Source organism: Phaseolus vulgaris, chromosome 2, assembly GCF_000499845.2.
Source record: "Phaseolus vulgaris cultivar G19833 chromosome 2, P. vulgaris v2.0, whole genome shotgun sequence".
NCBI lineage: Eukaryota > Viridiplantae > Streptophyta > Magnoliopsida > Fabales > Fabaceae > Phaseolus > Phaseolus vulgaris.
In genome coordinates, this window is record NC_023758.2 from 4,916,421 (window position 1) to 4,934,944 (window position 18,524).

The following is an 18,524-nucleotide window of genomic DNA, read 5'->3' on the forward strand; positions in this document are numbered from 1 at the left end:
GAAAATTTGACCAAACATTCGTCATTGTGTGTATTGAGTTTGGGCTGAGATTTGAGCCCTAGATTCGTCCCACAAGATTTTAAATAAATTTTCATTCACCACTACCAGGGTTGAAAGGAAGGTTCGGTTGTGTGTGAAACTGCTTGATTTTTTTCCTAGGTGAATACTCATCCGTTTGATGTGAAATTTTTCACATGTTGTCCCAAATTTAGTCCAGATTCTTATGTGGAATTTCAGGAAAAAATCATTCCGGAACAATTTTTCTGACTTTTTGTGAAAAACCAAGCCTATTATCCTCTAGCAAAATTTGTGAAATTTCGCCCTACTTTCTGCAATTTTATTCTGTGTTGAGATATTGCGTTGAAAAATTCACACAAGTACTTTCGTGTGCTTTTTGCACCCTCCGAAGGAGGCACGTCCATAATAATATCACATAAAGGAGATATAGGTAAGAAAAGTTAGAACATTTTGTTTTCGGAAAACCAGTTTTGTTCACTCTCGGTCTGGGTCTTACTATGCCCTATTCCTTGGGTCTTTTGGTCAGAAAATTTTACCAGACATTCGTCATTGTGTGTATTGAGTTTTGGCTAAGATTTCAGCACCAGATTCGTCCCCCAAGATTTTCAAGAAATTTTTTATTCATCAATGCTAGTGTTGAAAGGAAGGTTCGTTTGTGTGTGAAACTGTTTGATCTTTTTCCTAGGTGAATACTCATCCGTTTGACGTGAAATTTGTCGCGTTTTGTCCCAAATTCAGTCCATATTCTTACGTGGAATTTAAGGAAAAAATTATTTCAGGACAATTTTTCTGAAATTTTGTGAAAAACCAAGGCTATTCTCTAGCAAAATTTGTGAAATTTCGCCCTACTTTCTGCAATTTTATTTTGTGTTGAAAAATTGCGTTGAAAAATTCACACAAGTACTTGCATTTGCTGTTTGCACCGTCCGAAGGAGGCACGTCCATAAAAAAATCACAAAAAAAGATATAGGGAAGAAAAGTCAGAACATTTTGTTTTCGGAAAATCAATTTTGTTCACTCTCGGTCTGGGTCTTACTACGCTGTATTCCTTGGGTCTTTTGGTCTGAAAATATTACCAGACATTCGTCATTGTGTGTATTCAGTTTTGGCTGAGATTTGAGCCCTAGATTCGTCCCATAAGATTTTCAAGAAATTTTTTATTCCTAAATGCCAGGGTTGAAAGGAAGGTTCGTTTGTGTGTGAGACTGTTTGATTTTTTTCCTAGGTGAATACTCATCCGTTTGATGTGAAATTTGTCGCATTTTGTCCCAAATTCAGTCCAGATTGTTACGTGGATTTTCGGGAAAAAATTATTCCGGGACAAATTTTCTGACTTTTTGTGAAAAACCAAGTCTATATACTCTAGCAAAATTTGTGAAACTTCGCCGTACTTTCTGTAATTTTATTCTGTGTTGTAAAATTGAGTTGAAAAATTCACACAAGTACTTTCATTTTCTGTTTGCACCCTGCGAAGGAGGCACGTCCATAAACAAATCACAAAAATGAGATATATGGAAGAAAAGCGAGGATATTTTGTTTTCGAAAAAACAAGTTTTTCAATTTTATTTGCTCTCGGTCTAAGACTTATTACGCCTTATCCCTTGAATGTTTTGATTTGAAACGTTTACTAAACATTCCTTATTTTTTCTACTAGGTTGTGGCTAATGTTTCAGCTTCAAATTCATTCCACAGGATTTGCAATATATATTTTATTCATCATTGTGAAGGTCGAAAGGAAGGATCGCTATTTTGTGTCATACTGATTGATTTTTTTTTCTCACGGAATATTCATTCGTTTTACCTGAAATTTTTCACGTTTGGATTTTATCCCAAATTCCGTTGAAACTTTTACATAGAATTTCAAAAACTTTAGACACTTCAATTATATATATATATATATATATATATATATATATATATATATATATATATATATATATATATGCGCGCGCGTGTGTACGTGTGTTATATAACATAATTTATTATATGTTTACATAACGTAAATATATAATTAATTATGTTATAACAAAATTCTAGTTTAAGTTTTAACGAAAATTACTCCACCTTTCTAGTTGAACCGCAACTATAAACACAAAATTTATATGGAAGAAGTAAGTGAATGAAGTTTAGTTGAAGGAATGAAGTAAAGAAGGAAATAGGTAAGTATAGAGATAAAAAAAAGTAGGTGTTTTGTCGTGCATGATGAACCAAAAACATGGTTAAATTTGAAGTCTAACATGCAGCTTCTTATTTCTCAACAAAAAGCCCTCAAATCTAAACATCTAATTTCGTCGTTTGTCTTTATGCTTGATGGAAATGATGAGATACCAGAGTCATTGACATGATTTTGGGGAATTTTGAAGGCCTGCAATTGAGTGAAGCTGTTGTATGAGATCAGTGAGGTAAGAGGAAGAAGATCCGTTGCATTCGACAGCAGTTCTTGCCGTTTGCGACAGTTTGTGTGCTCTGTTTCTGATAGCCTCTGCTTCTTCCCCTGCCATTATACGATTCAGTGCCTTCTCAAGCTTCTCACTGCCTACGCTGTCCCCCACAATTCTAGCCCATTTTTTAACACCAACAGGGACCCCAATTCCAAGTAACTCCGTCACTAACTTCTCATTGTAGAACTGTTCAGCAGAAACGGGCCAAGTCACCATGGGCACCCCAGCAGAAACTGCTTCCAGCGTTGAATTCCATCCGCAGTGTGTCACAAAGGCTCCCACCGCTTGATGTTCCAGAATCAGAACTTGAGGTGCCCATCCCCAGATAATCACTCCTCTTCCTTCTGTTCTTCTCTCAAAACCCTCTGGAAGCCATTCCTTGTGACTTCTCCTCACAACCCAGATGAATTCTTGTCCCCAATCCTCAAGTCCCCTCGCTATTTCTCTCAGCTGACCTTCACTGAAGTTGGCTATGCTTCCAAAACAAACGTACACCACTGTGTTGCCTTTCTTCGAGTCCAGCCACTTCAAAATCTCCCCTTCGTCAACCGAAGCTTCCTTCCCTCGCTTGCCTTTCTCTTGCAGTTGGTTGCACAGAGAAAGCGGACCTATGTACCACGCCCTCCTTCCCTGCAGCTTTTCGTAATAATCAGCGTACACCTGCTCCAGTTCGTAAAAGCTGTTCACAATAACCCCCAAGCTTGCGGCCTCTGATTCCCTGATTGCCTGCAACATTTCTGTGTACTTATCAGTTTTAGCGTAATCGGGCAACATCATCCTTGTCATTTGGATGTTTCCTGGAAGATGAGGAATGACAAAAGTGTCAGAGTCAGAAGAAAGATCCTTGTGAGGCTGGTAGAGTCGCAGACATTCTGAAGCGCACATGGCGAAGACACCGATGCCATAAAAGACAAGCCTTGGGATGTTGAATTTAGCGGCAGAGTGAGATGCCCAGGGGTAGAAAGCACTGGCAATAAGGCAATGTGTAGGGTGTTGAAGAAGGAGGTGTTCGAGTTGGGGTTGTAGCATCGCTGTTGCCTTTAGGAAAATGGGTATGAAGTCTGGGGAAGGGACTGACTCTGTATTTTCGCATCCCTCAGGTATGCCAGCCTCTACATACGGGAATTTCATGCTCAGGATTTCTATCTCGGAGTTTTTACCAATGGTTCCACGAATAGTAGGTACGTTGAGTGGAGTGGTGACTATGGTTGTTCTCACCCCTCTAACACTCAATGCTCTTGCCATATCACCCATTGGAATCAAGTGTCCTTGACCCAGAAACGGAAACAACATTACGTTTAGCTTCTCTTTCTCATCCATTTTCCCCTCACTCACTCACTCACTCAACCAAATCCTTCTACCTTCACAATATATATGTACCTACTCCGTCTCAAGGACACTCTTTCTTCTTTCACCAATAACAGATAAATTGGTCAAATCATAAAATAATGAACAGCGGCACTTGATCCTTAATCCGTGAACTGCTTTCAATGGTCGATATCAGTCGCTGTCAAAAGGGGTGGGTCCAAAGACTAGATAAAATACAATGCAGAATACGTACTCCCTTTCGTCAGGGTGTTAGCATACTTCGTAATCCCTTGCGTCATACCATGCCCTTTCCCACTAATATATTCAAACTTGTATTTGGACCAATGTTTCCTCGTCATTTCCTTCCAAAAAGGTTGGTTGAATAACAAGCGCTTGAACAGAAAGTCTTTTCGTAATCTTGTATTAATCAGCGCTAAATGCTGAGATGATAGGGACTCTACCATATCATATTGCCACTTCTCTTTTCCACATTTCCTTTTAACTTATTGCTTGTAAGGTAAGGTCCCGCTAATATATCATATATAAATATATATATATATATATATATATATATATATAAGGGTTCTTTGGATCCATATATCTAATGTGGACCAAGAAATGCAGGCCGTAAAAGTATTCACTTTTAGATGTAAGGGTTTAAGTGGAAAAGTTGAGGAAGAACCTCTCTTGCGTGAAGAAAAAACGGGAGAAATAGAGTTTGAGTTGCAATTTACTAATTTGTCCCCTGTACATGATGATGCAAATGTTAAGAAATAAATCTTCAAAAGATGAGGGGAGAAGACACTCCCTTTTACTTACATGTGTGCCCATAAAGTAAATAATGGTTATCTTCAAATTTTTAATTACTCTACTTAATTTTATATTAGTTCTTTTAAATAAATTAAATATACGTAGAGATATAAAATTATATTAAAATTTAATTATTCCTTAAATTTATGTATTTTGATAACAAAAGAAATGTGAACATTATTTTTAATTTATAAGTTAATTACTTTTTTAAAATTTTAATTAGTATTCGTTTTTGTTTAAATAAAATCAAGAATATTTTGTAATTTATTATATTATTTAATTAATTTAATCTTTTTTCTATTGCATCAATCAAAACTAGTACAGATTCATTTTCGTGGTGTAATCCAATGGATTGATTAAATTTATATTTTATAAAATATTATTAAGGACGTAGTTTAAGTAATTTTTATATAACCAAATGTAAACAGATTTTAACCCAAATATTCATAAGCCATAAGCCACCGGTGTGGAACTTAAGAGAGAGCCGGATCGATCACAGATAAGTCCTATATAAGATTTAAGTAAATGTTGTGATAATGTAAATTACTTGCCTGTGATCGTATGCATCTCAATATTCAAATGCAGTAATGTTATGACATTTAACAAAATCAAATTTCTCCACATATCAGATTTTGGCCGTAACCTGCTCCTTCATTTCAAGCAATGCATCTTCAAAGCACTTGGCAAGAAACTCAGGATCGGGAATGATATCTTTGGCCACCTGCACTTGCATGTCTGCCCTTCCAGCATAGCTCACCATATTCAAGACCAGAGCCTGCATTACCAAACACCAGCCACCAACAATGAACAAAATTATATTCACCTACAACTATGCTCCTGAGTTTGAAATAAAACAGAGATTAGGGACCATACATGTGGCAAGGCAGAATTATTTGCCCTTAAGAACGTTATAGGATTGCCTCCAATCATAATCTCCTCTTGTGGACCTACCACGTTTGAGATTGTAAACGTGGTGTGGCAGAGTATCCGGTAATTTAGAAGCCCAGCAAACTGCAGTTCAGAGATAAAACAGTATTGGAATTTTCTACTTTACTACCTAAATAGTCTAAAAACAAGGAAAAAGGAAGTGCACCTTTGGACCAAGGGTGGACATAACAAAATCTCCAATTTTGTATGAGAAACTGGCTTCCAGAGTTCGTTTCTTTCTGTCAATCGTTGCCTTAGCTCTCTTTAAATATTCTAAAGGATCTGAAAAGTTGCTTCTGTGGTAATATATTGGCAGCAGAATCATACCAAATTTGTTACCCCACCTCGCTCCTGAATTGTTTTTCATCAAATTGGATAATTCCTGATCAATAACAACAATAGTTCATTTTTATCCGTGAAGTTGCAGATAGAAAACAAGGAAAGTAAATTTGGGCAAGGCAAGAGTAGACCTGCAATCCTGGCTGCTTTCTTAAATTAACCATAGCTAACCCTGTTAACCGAACACCGTCCCGCAGCCCTTACACAAAAATATTATCCAATCAATTATGTTATCATCATCTGTGTTTGAGTGCACGCACGCCTTTTGTACATAAGTAGGAAGAGAAGCTTTGTTCATTAGAAAATACAACAGAATTTTACCGTTAGGTGCTCGGAAGTCCAAGTATCTAGATACCCCACATGATATAACTGCAAACAGAACGTCATTTATGGTCTGCACAATAGCAAAAATTAACAATCACAAGAACGAAAAGCTTTTTTTTTCATGTATGTGAGAGTGGTTTAATCTTGTAGTGGTTATTTAACAATTTGCAGTAGTAGTTTATTACGATTGTTGCTTCTAATAAATCCTATTCACAATCCATAACGTATCAGCGAAGGTTAAATTAAATGAATCACCTAGCTTATTGCATTTGACTAAAAAGGATTAAAGAAATAATTTTTTATATAAAACCAAAAAAAAAGTGAACTATTAAATATAAAATATAAGACTCCAATATACACGAAAAACATATTTATAAGTTCATTTTCACCGCATCTTTTTTATAAAAGACATTACTCAGGATAGTGTGAGAATACGAAAGAAACTACATATGTCCCCTCCAACCAAAAAGAAAACTTCCAAAATTTGAAAAGATAAAACTGACTTTCTAATTTACTAGAGTTTTTTCAATATTTAATTTTTGTCAAGAAAAGGTGCTAGTGGAAGGTGGGATCATTAAACATGAAATACCTTTCCAACAACTTTTTTCACCATAAAAATGGTCAACTTAATAGTTAAGCTAATCACTATATATTATGATATTAGTCAGTCAAATTGTGAGATTGGTCAATAATATAAAATTTATCAAATTTTAACAAAATTGATGAATTTGAAGTAAATTATATAATGTTTTAAAATTGTTTTGGGGAAGAAATATATGAATTATAGAAAAGTAGGAGTTGTGAATTTTGGATGCCTAAAATGATGAGAGTGAAGAAAGAAGGATAATTTGATTTAGTATATAGTAACAAAAATAAAAGAAGAAAAGAGAGAGGGAGAGACTTACCGCATTAACAGCAGTCTTGACGGTCTTCATGTCTTGGAGGGAGAAAGAGGCAGTAGCAATTTTGCGGGGCCAGAGCTGAACGCCGGCGCCGCCGGTTATGGAGGATTTGGGGTCACGAACCCATAAACACCTGAGGATGAAGTCGAGGATAAAGAGGAAAGAAAAGAAGAGGGTGAGGAGGAGATTCCAGAAATTGAAGGGAGGGTTAGAGGCATTTGAAGGGGTAGATGCAGAAGAAGCGATGGTAGGGAGAGCTTGGGGATCGTTGAGTTTCCTGCAACTGGCGAGGAACAGAGACATCAAGGAAATGCCATCGCCGAGGGCGTGATGGATTCGGAAAATAAGGCACTTGTGGGCCATGAGCAGATGGATTTCCCAGAGAGGCTTATCCATGCTAAGCCCATCGCAGTCTATGGATAGTTCGGCAAGGTAGCCGTTGATGGCCCGTTCATCCCCTTCCTCCCCCAGCGCCTCCTCGATTACGCGCAAGTGACGATCGATCTCCACTTGGGTGGGCCGCCAGTGCTCCTCTCCTCTTTGGTCTCTGACGAGGAGGCTGGTGAAGCGCGGGTGTTGGAGCATAGTTGACTTCCGCACCTCCGATTTCACTGACTCCACGTCGATGGGGTTCTTCAACCCTACCACGCAGTGGATTACTTGCTTCGTTTCTTCCTGCAGAAACAGCCTCCCCGCCGGCGTTAGAGCTTCGTCCCCATTCTCACCCATTCTCGTTCCCACCCTCTCTCTTTCTCTCTCTCTCTCTCTCTTCTCTTTTTATTTTACTTCTTCTGTCATCTCCCACCATTCACTTATCTTCATTCCATTTTTCTAACTAATTATCATCCCTCGAGTGTTTCAAAACACAAATATGTGCTTCTCCTCACCAAATCTAGAAGCACTTTCTTTTCAACATTTCTAGTTCTATGTTTTATATTTTGTAAAAGAGTTATGATATCTTAATATTTGTAATAAAATTTTTTTTTAATAAAAATACATAAAATATAAAATGTTAAAACTTTTTTTAAAATTAACAATAAAATAAACATTTTCGCATGTATTAATGTTAATGATAAATAAATAAATAAATGGTGATAAATAGTTACGTATCAAAGCGGCACAGTTTAATAGGAGGTGGTCGCTGTCGCTGTCCCTCTACTTATGTCACCGCTCTTATTGGGGCTTCTTCAGCAGCCATCTTTTTAAAATGATTCTATATTTTTAGTTATTATAGTATTTGTACAAACAATTTGTTAAGTTTTTCCGTGGTTAATATTTATCCAAAAAAATTATTATTTACCATACTTAAATTGCAAAAATCTATTTAAATAACTTATATTCAATTTTATTTAATATATATAAGTATAAATAACACACAACAATAAAATCATTCATTAACAATTAATTTAAGACAAAAAATAACTAATTATTATAGTTAGTATGAAATTAAATATTTAGATCAAATTTTAAATTTAAATTCATATTTTTTTTAAAAATTAATTTTAAATTTAAATTCATATTTTTTTAAAAAAATTAATTTTAAATTTTAAATTTAAATCCAAATAGTGGATTGAATTTTAAATTTAAATTCATATTTTTATAAATCTACATAATATTAAGAATTATTAGTATAATGTAATTTAAAATTTATTTTTTTTATCTTTTTTGTGTGATAAAGGTTAATTATTTTATTTTTTTAATGTTAAGTTTATGTTTTTAATTATTCATTAATTTCAATACTTTTATGTTTATGTATTTATTATTTATTTAATATATATTTAAATACGTAAGTTTGATCTTAAGAGAATTTTTTTATCCTGATTTTACTTTCTTTTATTATAAATTAAATAATTTTAATAAGTTTAATTTTAAAAAAAATCGTATTAGACACATTTTAATCTTGATAAAAAAATGCTTAATAAAAAATTACTCCACTGTTTTTATTAAGATAAAACATTCTCTCATTTTCTAAAATAAAAATCATTAGTTTTAAAATACTAAAATAAATGGTATAAAAGGGATCACTTTCACTTATTTGATGCCAATTTAGTAGTAGACGTTTATGGTTAAGAATTCTAAAATTAATATTTTCCATTTTCTTTCTTAATATTTTTATTTTGTGTACCTCTTTTCTTCTCTACATTTTCGTAAAATAAAAAAATTATCTACTAAAGAAAACCATAGAAATCGTGCGTTAGTTGGAGTCTGCATTATAGAACTTTATCCGCACATCAGACTTTCATCTCCACGTGTTTAAGGGTTATATGGATTCATATGGAAATTTGGATTTTTTAACTTTTAAATTTGTATAAACAAACTGGAAGTATTACGACAAGTTATAAAATATGGACTAAAATTAAAATCAAATTTAAATAAATAAACTTCCAATGAATTAAAACAGTGTAAAAGTTGAGTAATTTGGTCTAATAGATTTTTTTTTCATTTTTAACTTACTAAATGATTTTATCTTAATCTTTTTAATTCGACTTTAGTCATAAGACTTTCTTAAATCAGGTAGCAAACCTAGCAGTGGAAAAAAAAGGATAAAGTAGTTTTTGGCATAAAATAAACAAGGGTGAAAGAAATGAATTTTGGGAGAAAATAAAAGGTATAAATTTGAATGAATAGGTTTGGCGGGGAGGCGTGAAATGGGAATGGAGGAAGAGGAAGATGAAATGCTGTGGTGTTCGTCTGATTCTTGTTCTTCTGATTCGGACGAGGACAATATCGAAGAACGGAAATCGCAGAACGTGGATGCACTGGTGAGGTAAGCAAGCTATTACATCAATTGTTATTCCATCAGCATTGAATTGAATTGATGAATTGAACTGAATTGCGGCGCAGGGGCAACCTCGTCGTGAAGAGACAATCGCTGCTACCGCGGCTTCTGTCAGTATCGCAAGGGGCGGCTGTTTGTAGAAAACCCTTTAAACCTCCATCCTCCAAATCTCATGCTTCCACTTACAATCAAGACCTCACTCGTAGGCTTTCCGCTCGCAAAAGGTTTGTTCCATGGGGTTCTTCCTCTCCTATTCCCAGACCTGCGTTCCCTGATTTCCAACTCAATTCACCAGTAACTGAGTCCCATGTTGATGTTCCTGTTTCTGAGGAGCTCACACCATCTTTGCCCCCGGGGATCGACCCTTTAGTACTCTGGCACCCTCAAGACTCCCAGCATGACCCTTCTAATACTGATTTTACCACCATTACAGTTGACCCTTTGCTTGTTCGTTACCTTCGTCCACATCAGAGGTTATCATCATTGCACCCCATTGCTCACACTTTAGCTCAATTCAGTATTAAATCAACAAAATCACTTTTTTCTCTCTTGATGCAGAGAAGGGGTTCAGTTCATGTTTGACTGTGTCTCGGGGCTGTGTACCACGCCAAATATACATGGATGCATTTTGGCAGATGATATGGGGTAACTTCTTTCTTTGAAATCTTTTCATTGTTATAGTACCCTTTTCTTTCTCCCCGCCTTTTTTCATTATAGGACTGCCTTTGTTGCACAGTCTGGGGAAGACATTGCAGTCCATCACATTACTATATACTCTACTCAGTCAAGGGTTTGATGGCAAGCCGTTGGTTCGAAAATCCATCATAGTGACTCCTACCAGTCTTGTCAGTAATTGGGAAGCTGAAATAAAAAAGTGGGTTGGTGAAAGAGTTCGTCTTGTTGCTTTATGTGAAAGTACAAGAGAGGATGTTGTCTCTGCGATCGACAGTTTTACAAGTCCCGAAAGAAATTTACAGGTGAAATGAAATTTCTAATCATTCTTCTGTTGCTTAAATATCTTGAACTACACATGTACTCAGTTAGTATTCCCCAATTTGCAGGTTCTCATTGTTTCATATGAGACATTCCGAATGCATTCTTCAAAGTTTAGCTCTAGTGACTCGTGTGACCTTCTCATATGTGACGAGGCTCACAGATTGAAAAATGATCAAACAATAACAAACCGGGTATTGTAATTTGTAGGGCTTATTTTCTCTCCCTCCTTTACTGGCATGTTTCTGAGTTCACTAAACTTCCTGGATTAGGCATTGGCAGCCCTCCCGTGCAAACGTAGAATTTTATTGTCAGGAACTCCCTTACAAGTGAGGATTTTTGCATGATTATTCACCTGTCTTGTTAATTACAATCCAAAATCTCCGTATGTTTTTTATTCTTGTTAATTTGGATGGACTTCCGTCACTTGCAGAATGATTTAGAAGAATTCTTTGCAATGGTTAACTTTACCAATCCTGGAATATTGGGCAGTATTGCACATTTTCGACGTTACTATGAGGTACATTGATTACTTCTTATATTTTGGATGCGCATTGTTGCAAAATTTTAGCTTGTCGTGTCAAAAACTCAGAATATACCAAAATTAGGGAAGAGGAGTTATCCAGTTGTTAAATATATAGTATGTAAGGAATATTCTATTAGACGCTGATAAGATAACAAGATAAACCAACTTCTGAATGCTTTCACCAGATGTGATGCTGGAATGGGACAAAGGGTTTCCCCCCTTCTCTTTTATTTTCATTTTTACTTTTGTGATACGGCTTACATGAATTTTGAAGGCACCGATTATTTGTGGAAGAGAACCTTCTGCCACTGCTGAAGAGAAGAAGATAGGTGCTGAACGGTCTGCTGAATTAAGTGTCAATGTTAATCGGGTAATGCATGTGATTGAGATTTTACTCTGTACTTTTAGAGAGCTGCATTATTTACCTATCGCAAGTGAAGTTGTAATCCCGCTTGATAACTAAAATAATCTATTATACAGCAGATAGCTGAATGGTAATGACGTGTGCAAGAAATTTATTTGGTTTCTGATAAGGAAGTATTATTTTCCTGAAGATTGACCAGACTATATAATTTTGCAGTTCATATTAAGAAGGACTAATGCATTGTTATCAAATCATTTGCCACCTAAGGTATTGTACTTTTCTTTATCTTTCTGCCAAACTTACTGAATTGTTGCACTGTTCAATCAACATTATTTTGCTTTAAACAAAAACAATATATGTGTGCAATCTCCCCCCCCCCCTGTATTTTATGAGAAGGTAGATGTCACACTGTTATTGTTGATATATTTGAACATATTTTTTATTTCTTGCATATTATTATATTGACTAGGGACCTTAAAGCAGTTCAAAAGTAACTGTGTAGGTAATGGGTGGTTAGCTGTGCTCTTAATCTTAATCCACGACCTATTTCTTGCTGTGCAGATAGTTGAGGTTGTTTGCTGCAAGTTGACTCCACTACAGTCAGACCTATACAAACATTTTATACAATCCAAAAATGTAATGTCCACTTTTGATTGAGCAAACATATATTTTTCACAAGGTACTTTACACTGTTGGACATGGATAAAAACAAGATTATCAAAACTGAACGAATAAGTCCATGTCTTCAAAACACAGGTTAAGAGGGCAATTACTGAAGAACTGAAGCAATCAAAGATTTTGACCTACATAACTGCTCTCAAAAAATTGTGCAATCATCCAAAGGTATGATCTGAATCTTTTTCTTCTCTAGAGGAGGGTGGGGTGAACTTGTTTAATTGGTCCTGTTTGATGTTCTTTTGGATAAAACTTACTTTGTAATGGTAGACCTTGGTGTATTGAACTCTTTCTAGGAAATGTGTCAATGAACCAGTAATCGTTAGTTTAGTTAGTTAGATTTTTGTTTTGTACATCCAACTAACTTGTACTGTTTTGTAGCCCTTTGTAAGGGTTAGCGTTGTTCATACCAAAGATGCCACGAAATAGAAACATTTAATCGTGTATGAAATAACGCTTATTGTTGAATTCACAAGACGGTTCATTTATTTCTAGCTTTGGTTTTGTTCTTTGTTCTTCATTTTTAGTTGGTATAATTTGATCATCTGTTTGACATGTTCTTTTATTGTTTTTGGGCTTTTTTGTTGGCACTCTAATCACAGCAGTAACTATTTCTTGGGACAATTTTTTCTTCTTACATAATAGTAAATTTTGATGCCATTTAGATGGGCAAGTTGTCTCTTTTTAATCTTTTATTTTCATCCAATTCCTCCTCATAACCCTAGACCCTCTATTAAAAATTCTGAAGGAAATCCATCTTCTACCTTCTTGTCCAATGACGTAAGTTCAATGCATATTTTCATTCTCACAAAATTAAATGTCTTGTAGCTTATATATGATACTATACGAAGTGGGAGCCCAGGAATTTCGGGTTTTGAGGACTGTATCCGGTTCTTCCCTCCTGAAATGTTATCTGGAAGGTAGATATTTTAGTTTAAAGTTTCAGCTAATCACTTGACTACTCATCCTATAAGGGTATACATTGTAGGTCTGGCTCGTGGACGGGAGGGCATGGAGCATGGGTTGAACTATCTGGGAAAATGCATGTCTTGGCAAGATTACTTGCTCATTTACGTCAGAGAACAAATGACCGCATTGTTCTTGTCTCAAACTACACTCAGGTATATATGGTAACAAATGTGAAGTTATATTGAGGTTCTCATTTTTAATAACTGTTATACCTGATGTAAGTCACTAGTTAGAATGTATTGAGATCCATACTGGTATGAAATGACTAATTTTTGTAAAAGTCAATTTTATGTAGTTTTTGAGGTCAGGTCATTAAGCATCCTGTATGTACTGTTTTTTTCAAATAATGAATCTCAGAAGGCTTATGTTTTCATTCATTACTATCAATAATCGTACGTAGATGAATGAGCTGATCTTATACTATTGTGTGGCAGTCATACCCTCGTTGTGGAATAACACTAGAGTCCCTTCTCTAGCTATCCCTGAAGATTTTATATAAAATAAAACAGAAGTATCACACCCTTGAAATTAGAGATAAGAGTAAAGACTGAATTATTTCTGTAGATTGAAATGTAGAAAATTGATACAAATATATAGATCCTACTTAATTATAGAGACAAGGAAACAAATCACAGACAGTGAGGCTCCCAAGTAAAGGAAATAAGGGAAAAAAAGTCACAAATTAAAACTATACACAATCAATCCCCTAATTGAAGTAGTTACAATCGCAATCCTACTTAATTACATACCATAGTTAATCTTATCACATAGAGCCATGCCTCTCCTCGAGCTGGTGAATGAATATATATTATTCTCTACTTGCAAGATTGCAAAATCGGTCTGTGCAGATCCTATGGTAAAAACATCTTGAAGAAAATGATATTTCAAAGAGAAAGAATAAACATCTTATTGAAATTGCACACTCCCTAATGTTAAAGACACATGTTCTTGTACATCATTGGGGAGATGCATTCCTCACTGATTTTTTTATTAAATATAATGTCTTCTTCTCTTGAAAATCAAATTCCTCATTCTATTATTTTGTTACGCTAAACTATCTCCCATGTAACAGACTCTAGATCTTTTTGCTCAATTGTGTCGGGAACGAAGGTACCCTCATTTGAGGCTTGATGGCTCCACATCAATTAGTAAAAGGCAGAAGTTGGTCAACTGCTTTAATGATCCATTGAAGGTAAAATGCTTACCATTTTAAAAAATTTTACCTGGAATTCATTAAGCATCAATTGTGATTGTCCTTATATTAAAAATAATTGACATGTTGCAGGACGAATTTGTTTTTCTCTTAAGCAGCAAGGCTGGTGGTTGTGGACTCAATTTGATTGGTGGAAATCGACTTGTCTTGTTTGATCCTGATTGGAATCCAGCAAATGATAAACAAGTAGTACCCTTGGTTTAGTTGTGACAATCGTTATGTGCATGCTCTCTCTCTCTCTTTCTCACTCTTGTACATTTTCTTTTGTTTGTGTTCTTCCTCGCCTATAAACAGGCTGCAGCAAGAGTATGGAGGGATGGACAGAAGAAGAGAGTTTTTATTTATAGATTTTTGAGTGCTGGAACAATAGAAGAAAAGGTATATATTGTTGTGATAATTGATTAAAGACAATGCATGTTACATTTGTTGTTCTTTTAGCTTGTGTTCCTTCATTGAGTTATTTCTATTTATATTTCCATTTACTATTCTGCTAAGTAATGTGTAGGTTTACCAGCGTCAGATGTCAAAAGAAGGGCTGCAAAAGGTCATTCAGCAGGAGCAAACTGATAGACTTGAGTCACAGGTTTAAACTGCTGCTTCTCGCATGTGTTCTAGTGGATGCTGCTTATTCCATTTCTTAAAATCTTATTCATTTCTGTCATGCTGTTTATTTTCAGGGTAACTTTCTTTCAACAGAGGATCTTCGTGATTTGTTTACTTTTCATGACAACATCAAGTAATGAACTCTTTCCCTTTGATCTACGTTTACTGATACAAATATGCAAAAGATTAATATGCATTTGGTATCTGGAATTTATTGGAAAGGGGGAAGAGAAAACTAGATAATTGATAATTCTCTCAATTTTGTGGGGAAATTATCGAGATTCTCCGTGCGTTGAAAGTAACCAAGTTCAAATGATTCATTCTAATTGCAATAGGATCCTCAAGATTTTTTAAATCCTTGAAAGTGATGAACTAAAGATAGAGGCAAGGAAGGAACAACAATGACTAGTTTCTGCACAGCCACTGAAACATTTGAATATGAACATATTGCACTATTTCTTTGCGATTATCAATTTGAGCGTGTTATCCTTCTGTTTCCCATACGAATTAATTAATAATTCTGGTTGGTCATAGAATCATCTTGAAAACACAAAAGAATAATAAAAGAAGTTTGTCATTGTGCAATTGAATCATGGTTCATATTGATGGTGTTAGCGACAGGGTAAAAAGAAATGACACCCCTCATCTTATGTATTGTCTATCATAGCATGGATCTGTGATCTTTACTTAACTATCAGTCTAATGTCTGATTTATTATGTTTTGTTAGGTCTGAGATCCATGAAAAGATGCAATGCAGTCGGTGTCAAATACATGATGGTCCGGGAAGCACTGATGCTCAATCAACAGAAGATAATGAATCTGGCGAAGAAACATCTGATATAGGTGGATTTGCAGAAATTGCTGGCTGCTTACAGAATTTAAAAAGATCAGAAAAGCAGGTTGGTTTGTGTATTTTTGGATATAAAGTTTACATACTCTATAGTTTAAAATGTTGCGTGCTTTTCTTTTGGGTAGGATGGGTACGTATTTTTTAAATTGGGTATGAGGATGAAGATTAATTTTTATTTTAGAGATGACAATGAAATAGTCAAACCCCACTTATTCTAATCAGTTGCCATCAATAGGGTTTTCTTATGGAAATAACATGAAAGTAAAGAAATACAGTTTCAAATGGTTTCTAAATTATGCTATAAAAATCAAATTTAGAAGTTTATGATTGGTTCAGTAACTCTTCTGTGCCGAACCTCAACTATTCATGGAATTCAAAAACAAACAATATAAGTTCTGACTCCTTACATTTCCCTTTTTCAGGTAGGGAGCCCATTGGAAGAAGATTTAGGAAGTTGGGGCCATCATTTTTCACCAAATTCTGTACCAGATGCCATCCTTCAGGCTTCAGCCGGTGATGAGGTGTGTCCTGGCGTTTTAATGCATTTTTTGTTCCCTTTTTTACCCTAGAATATATGTAAATACCTAAATAGGAAATCTGCCCATGATTATACATGACTTGCATGATTATTCCTGTAAGCCTATGATTATTCACTGCTCTACATTTTCAGGTGACTTTTGTCTTTACAAACCAAGTTAACGGACGACTGGTACCCATCGAGTCTATGATGAGTCCCAAGTTACAGCCAAAGGAACCAAATAAGGGACTACTGAAATCAGTGGCCACTCCTTTTTCTTTGCATAACAGATTACCGCTGCAGTCTGCTTCTGGTGTTGCTAGTATGTCATCATCATCCACTCCCAATGTAAATTCTGTGGGGATTACCAGAAACATGTCCAATGTTACCGACTGCTCTCTTGTTAGTAAACTATTACCACACAAAAGATCATATCCTGCTAATATCAATCATCATAATTTTGAGTGATATATTTCCTATTTTTCACCCCTCCTGCTGTTCATGGAAGCTTACAGACAAATAAATAAATCAAGTGAACACTTGTTTTTTGTAGTCATTTTCAGAACTAATTTGATATATAAAAAAGTGGGAAGAGTTCATTTTATTTTGTCTATTTTAAATAATTCCACCAAACTTTTTTTCTTTTAACCGACTAGCTATCATATCTTTAAATTTTTTCAAATGTATCTACTTATTAAATGTTTTTACAAAAATTACTACAAAACTTAACAAAGGGAAAATAGACTAAGCCTTTGTTGTGGAAAATAGTTACACAAGTATTTTATGTAAATGTTTTCCTTTTGTTAAGATTATAGAATTTTTTACTTATAAAATCTGGTGTAATCTTATACTCTAAGTTAGAATTTCTCAACGCAGGGATCGAATAGACGAACAGCTGTAAACACTTAGATTAAATTTGATTTTTTAGAGCGAAAAACTGTAATTAAAAAGAAAGACCAATAATTTAGTTAACAATCATTTTTCTTTATTCATACATCAGGGAAGAATTTTTTTCATTCAGACTAATCTCTTATTAGTTAGAATTGTTTCTCATAGAAAATATGTGACTGGATATGAAAAAAACTATTTTTTTGATACTGGTTCTTTTATACATGTCCATTTGATAATTTATTTCGTTTAGATAAATAACATTTTGTTTCCACATAAATCTCAAATACTTTAAACATAAATGAGAGAAATAACAATAATGTTTATATTGACAATTAACAAGTTAAAAATAACTAACATGAACAAAGATATTAATTAAATTTCTTAATTTATATGTTTTGACACGAGAAAATAAAAAAATACAATGATAGAACACGTAAATTTAATGTTATGATTAATGTTCATTGGATGTTTTGTAATAGGTGATGGAAAAATTAGGTTTAGGATTTTTCACATTTTTTGTGAAAGGAATGCATGTAATGATAAACTTATTAACTTAGGTTTTATTCATAAAGAATATTTTCATTGGTATAACTTAGGTTTTATTCATAAAAAATATTTTCATTGGTATAATAGACTTTTATTTATCTTATTTTTAGAATTCTTTATTAATAGGTATAGATTACCGATTTTTGTTAATCTATCGATTTTGGTTTAGTTTTTCCATATTTTTTATATTTTCTTTTTTTAATAATATTTTTTTATTTAGTGATAGATGATTGTTGTAGTTGAGGTGTCAATCTAGTTGAGATATAAGTTTCGTAATGACTTAAGAGATCTTTTATAAAAGAAAATTAAATCCGACTCAAAAGAAATATGTAACATTACTGAGTTTCTTTCCGGTGAATTGAATTCCGTTTTGTACAGAAACCTTTCATGAAATTATGATGCGTCACGTCTTAGAAGTTAGAACTAGTTCCAGTGGTGTGTCAGCAGAGCTTCACAAAAGAAACTGAAAGACTGTAAAGCTGTAACCTGGAACAAAGAGAATTAGTTTTAGGTGTCTTCCAAAATACC

General features: G+C 34.5%; 2 protein-coding genes and 1 pseudogene across 3 annotated transcripts; 1 reads left to right on the plus strand and 2 right to left on the minus strand.

The window, feature by feature from the left end:
• Positions 1 to 2,162: 2,162 nt before the first annotated feature.
• Positions 2,163 to 3,902, minus strand: LOC137810458 (scopoletin glucosyltransferase-like; annotated as a pseudogene).
• A 1,166-nt stretch (positions 3,903 to 5,068) lies between these two features.
• On the minus strand, positions 5,069 to 8,101 carry LOC137810459 (wax ester synthase/diacylglycerol acyltransferase 11-like). The gene is made up of 6 exons (XM_068611719.1): positions 7,073 to 8,101; positions 6,165 to 6,237; positions 5,975 to 6,042; positions 5,671 to 5,886; positions 5,451 to 5,588; positions 5,069 to 5,352 (listed from the first exon to the last, which is right to left on the minus strand). The coding sequence occupies exons 1-6, from the start codon at positions 7,796 to 7,798 to the stop codon at positions 5,203 to 5,205; spliced, it is 1,371 nt and encodes a 456-aa protein (XP_068467820.1). The 5' UTR covers positions 7,799 to 8,101; the 3' UTR covers positions 5,069 to 5,202.
• A 1,499-nt stretch (positions 8,102 to 9,600) lies between these two features.
• Positions 9,601 to 17,163, plus strand: LOC137810460 (protein CHROMATIN REMODELING 25). Of its 2 annotated transcripts, none has more exons than XM_068611720.1 (21): positions 9,601 to 9,836; positions 9,914 to 10,321; positions 10,407 to 10,493; positions 10,585 to 10,825; positions 10,910 to 11,035; positions 11,114 to 11,170; positions 11,275 to 11,361; positions 11,642 to 11,737; positions 11,948 to 11,998; positions 12,293 to 12,367; positions 12,488 to 12,574; positions 13,235 to 13,326; positions 13,395 to 13,527; positions 14,448 to 14,567; positions 14,661 to 14,774; positions 14,883 to 14,966; positions 15,094 to 15,171; positions 15,266 to 15,324; positions 15,920 to 16,091; positions 16,465 to 16,563; positions 16,713 to 17,163. In XM_068611720.1, the coding sequence occupies exons 1-21, from the start codon at positions 9,718 to 9,720 to the stop codon at positions 17,025 to 17,027; spliced, it is 2,700 nt and encodes an 899-aa protein (XP_068467821.1). In that variant the 5' UTR covers positions 9,601 to 9,717; the 3' UTR covers positions 17,028 to 17,163. The 2 variants fall into 2 exon arrangements, with proteins under 2 accessions (XP_068467821.1, XP_068467822.1); XM_068611721.1 differs by having other exon boundaries at positions 9,612 to 9,831.
• The last annotated feature ends 1,361 nt before the right edge of the window (positions 17,164 to 18,524 follow it).